Source organism: Nicotiana attenuata, unplaced genomic scaffold (genome assembly GCF_001879085.1).
Source record: "Nicotiana attenuata strain UT unplaced genomic scaffold, NIATTr2, whole genome shotgun sequence".
NCBI lineage: Eukaryota > Viridiplantae > Streptophyta > Magnoliopsida > Solanales > Solanaceae > Nicotiana > Nicotiana attenuata.
In genome coordinates, this window is record NW_017678390.1 from 5,430 (window position 1) to 10,350 (window position 4,921).

The following is a 4,921-nucleotide window of genomic DNA, read 5'->3' on the forward strand; positions in this document are numbered from 1 at the left end:
CGGTCCAATTTAGAAAATATAATGATAAAAAATATTTGAATTTATGATGAGAAAATTATTTAATTTTTATCTATATTATATTAGAATGAGTGTGATAGAAATATACATTAAATATTAACAAGCTAATAAAAATTCACATGACAATGTAATAATATTAGGAATTGAATAATATAATACCAAAAATAAAGACTAAATAGAGAAAAAATAAAAATTCAGATTTTTTTATCACAGAGAAAAAGGGTAAAACTAATTTAAATTTGAGATAAGAAAGTCTTTTATATTGTGATAAGAAAATCATAATATGGGTAAGTCCACGTAACTCAAGTCTAATATACAAAATAAAAAACTAAAAATGTTGAATAATAAAAATAAATTAGAGATTATGTGAGGATATTTATAAATCATAAGTTTAGAAAATAAAATAAAGTAAATATACAATATTTACTTATATTATTAAAATTTAAATAATTTAAAATTATCAAGCAATATTTTTAAATCAAAATATATATTTATTTTGTGATTAAAAAAAATATATTTATCTGTATTATATTAAATAATAGTAGTTGATAATGATATTAAATAAAGTTACAAGTTAATGAAAAGCCATATAAAATGTAATAACTATATATCAGATTAAAAATAGCAAAATTACGTTAAATTATTAAAAATTTAAAATTCGAAATGAAATCTTAAAACTATGATGAGAATGCTCAAACTATGGATAATACCACAAATCGAAGTCTTATTTATGAAAAATAAAATATAAAAAATAAAAAATAAATTTCTATGTAGGTAATTGTACTAATAAAAATTAAAAATTAAATTTGTATCTTAAAACTATAAAAGAAAGAAAATTTATATAAAAAAATAATATGAGAGTGAAAATATTGCTACAACATTCAGATATATTGTGTTTAAAATAATTAAGAAATATTTTTATGATTAAAATAAAATTTTAAAATACCAAAATAAAATTTTGATATAGGTAATTTTACTAATAAAAATTAAAAATTAATTTTGCATCTTAAGCTAAAAGCGAAAGAATTTTTTACTGCATATAATACAAAAATAATTATAAGAGAACTCAATACATTTGGAAAATAATAATCAAATAGCTTAATTCAAAATTGCAATTTAAAATAAAATATGATTATTTTGGTTATAGGCGAAACATTAATATAAAAACTAATTAATATTATAGTAGGGAAGAGAAAGTATAAAAAAAAATAGAGATAGTGTGAGGATACTTATACTTTAGATTAATTTAAAAATAAATAATTAAATTATATTTTAAAATATTACTTATAAATTTAAATGATTAAAAAATTTTGAATAAGAAGTTACAAGCATAAAAAATATACCAAATTTTAAGAATAAAACATTTATTTATTAAAGACTATTAAAGGATAATAAGCAAGACATTAATTTAATTATTAAGCTAATAAAAAGATTATAGATAGTATAATAATAACAAATAATAAATAATACAATAACTATAAGAAAAGAACAAAGAAACGAATTTGCATAAAAATGATGTGATAATTAAGACATATTTGACTTTGAGATAAAAACAAAGTGATAGTAAGAATTTTGTTAAAATAATATTATCTAATGTGCTCAAACAAGACAGATCACACATGACATGTTTAGTATTCTTTAATATTGACGGCGAAACGTAATGCAAGTACTAAAATTAAGGGTTATGCTAATATATATATATATATACATATAAAGAGGTTTTCCATATGAAATTTGAACAATAATTTCATATCCTGCTTTATAATTAATATCTAATGTTATATAATTTTTTATCTCAGAGATTTATATTTTAAGCTTATTCGCACATGATTCAAACAACCTACATCACAATTTGACATGATTTTTGTCCGCGCATCGCACGGGTACTAATACTAGTTCGTACTATTAGGTAAAAGTTTCAACTTTTTTTTAAAAAACTAAAGTTCTAGTACGGAGTTTATTTTTGCAAAACTTTTTTAAGGGGAGTTAAAAGTTAAATACAAGCCTATTTACCGAGCTAATCAAACCTACAAATCGAAACAATAACAAAGAAGAATGGGAGATGGACAATATTTTACCTCTCATGTTCGGCTCCGACAGGTAATTCTGGTTTCCACCTTTTTTTTGGGTGGGGGTGGGGGGCAGGGTCGAAGTTACATAGGACCACCTCTCGTTGGAAAATATTAGGTTTTACATGTATATAACATATATTGAACAGTTTACTGATAGTATTGTTGCCTTTTTATATGTGTAGGATCCGATGGAGTGTAAGATTGACGCATTGTCCGATGAGTTGCTTGTGGCAATTCTTTCATATTTACCAGTAAAGAAAGCAGCAACAACCTGTCTTGTCTCTCGTAGATGGAGATATCTATGGAAGTATACCTCTGGCTGTCTTGAGATTTATGATAAGGATAAAAGAACTAGAGACCCGAATGTAGAACATGAGTTTGTGAAGTTGGTAAATCAAGTTTTAAAATTGCACCAAGGTCCAACTTTTGATCAATTCCGAGTTGGTTTTTGCTTTGGTGGTAGTTTTTTCACTTTTGATCACTGGATTAAATTTGCCATTGAAAAGGAAGTCAAAGTATTTGAATTGAACTTAGCAACTGGCGGTGGATTTGGCGTTGGATTGCGATATTATCATTTTCCTGACATTGAGAAATTGTCGTCTAAGCTAAAGATTTCCAGATTTTGTTGTAATCTAAAATCACTTAGCCTGGTTAACATCGGTGTTAAGGAGGAAGTCGTTCAATTTTTTCTATCCAATTGTCCATGCCTCGAGAAACTATGTGTTTCAGGTTCTAAATGTTTACAGAATTTGAAAGTTACGGGTGCACTTCTTAGTTTGAAGTTCATGGAAATATCATGGTTGTTTGCTCAAAAGTTATCGCATATCTTATGAGTATAAAACAATATAAGTAAATCACGGGAAAATCATAGCAAAAAGTAATAATCCATTGGACCAAATAAAGGAGACGAAAATAAGTACTCAGGGTTCGGGGGAGAAACATTAGAAGCCTTTATTGATAATATTGGTTTGGTCTGCCTCTCCATGAAGAGGTTCAGAGCCTTACAATGGTGTTTCTCTTGCCCATAATATGGGCATCGTTATCTCTTTTTTCTCTTGTCAATAGTGAAGAAGAAGAAGAGCCTCCCCTTTCTAGGGTTTCCTCTCTTGGTATTTATAGCTGTGAGCTTCGTGAACTGGCAATAAGTGGCCGTGACCACGTTGGGATTTCGCCTTCATGGTGGCGGATGGGCCATGGCCTTGCTGATCTAATCAGATGCGGGCTGAATATCGTGAATTCTGAGTGATCGTGCCACTAATTAATCATGAATTAGCTTAAGACGGGATTAACTTCGTTAATTATCGTGGGGTCGGATTCTGACCCATACAGTTAGTCCCTCCGCTTATTGAGGTCGGGCCTTGGCCGAGCTCGATGAGTGGATTCCATCGACTGTAGTTTGGGAAACTCGGATAGGGAGGTCGACTATTGCTTCGGTCGAGGCCGAATTCTCTTTGGCAATGGCCCTTAGCCTTGTAGAGTATTAGTATTTTGTTATTGTGCTATCAAGTCATCGTTCGATCGAGGTCAAACTCTTCTCCTTGGCAAAGGCGCTTGACCTTTTAACTCACTTCGAGTGAGGTCGAGCTTCATTGTGCTCTGATCCTTACGTTTGTTTTGGGTGCATACCCGTCGACCATGGTGGACGGGTCGTATGTTTTGCGGCCGAGGGGAGTGAGGGCACGCTTGATACGTGTTTGGCGATGTCAAAAAATTTCTAGGGCGCAAGGAACATCTCCTCGGCATTCATAGGTCGTTATAACCATTTCGAGGGCAAGACGCCGATTGGTGATTGCAAGGCTGCTTTATGGAGCCTGTCATAATGACGCACATTCCTATGGAATCGAACCGGTGTGCGGTTGGTCGTGCAGTTAATGGTGGCTATTGGGGTGCATGAAGGCCACTTGTGTTGCCTATAAATAAAGGCTGAGGCATTCATTTTTTATATTCTCATTGTTTGTCTGAGAGAGATTCTGAAGAAGCTTTTCTTACTGCTGTTTCACCTTCGTCTTCGTCCCCCAAACTTTGTTTCTTTCTCGTTATTGTATCAGCAATGGCAGGCATTTCTTCCCAAAACGTTCTTCCGACGGATTTTCCGGTTAACTCACCGGTGACCGATGGGCCATTTCCGGCAATGGGCGATGCAGAACTGGTGGAGACCGGTGAAGCTCCGTCGGTTGACGAGATAGTACCTCTGCCCGGAGGTCCGATGACTGATTTCACCGCCGATGGTGGGGAGGATCAGGTGGATAAAGCCCCATTAATGGGGGAGATTGGGATGTCCCGACTTCGGGGACAGGGGGTCATCCCCGGCTATGCTGATGTCATTCTCGCTAGAAGCGAGGAGAGGGTCCACACCGACCGTAGGGGATACTGCGTCTTTTACGCCTATCCCTTCAAGTTGGGGTTTAAGCTCCCGCTCCCAATGCTGGTGGTTGATTTCTGTCATTATTACGGGGTATGCCCGGGTCAGCTTACTCCTTCTCTTTATAAATTATTAGCAATGCTCATCAAATACGCAGAATTGGCTGGTAGGGAGGTCACGCTGCAAATGTGCTTAGCCTCTACGCTCCCCAGAGAGTTCGTGGTACCATGATTCGAGTGTGCCCTCGCGGACTAGGGGCCTGACTGCGAAGCTGGACGATGAGGTCGAACCTCGCCCTTTCGAGCACTTCTTCTACATCAGGACTGAACATTTAGTGGCGTGCTCTACTAGATTCCCAGAGGCTTGGAATCATGCACGTAAGTTCCTAGTCATTGAATTCCCTTTTGCCCTCTTACGTCTGTGCTCATAACGTACTCGTATCAATTTGTAGCCGAAAGTCGCCGCCGGT

The 4,921-nt window shown here is 34.2% G+C and overlaps 1 protein-coding gene across 1 annotated transcript; it reads left to right on the top strand.

The window, feature by feature from the left end:
* Positions 1 to 2,073: 2,073 nt before the first annotated feature.
* LOC109221613 (putative FBD-associated F-box protein At5g56700) lies at positions 2,074 to 4,249 on the top strand (the record flags this gene model as incomplete). Its single annotated transcript, XM_019386079.1, has 3 exons — positions 2,074 to 2,118; positions 2,273 to 2,819; positions 4,139 to 4,249. Coding segments are annotated over exons 1-3 (703 nt in total), but the record flags the coding sequence as incomplete, so codon positions are not given.
* Between the last annotated feature and the right edge of the window lie 672 nt (positions 4,250 to 4,921).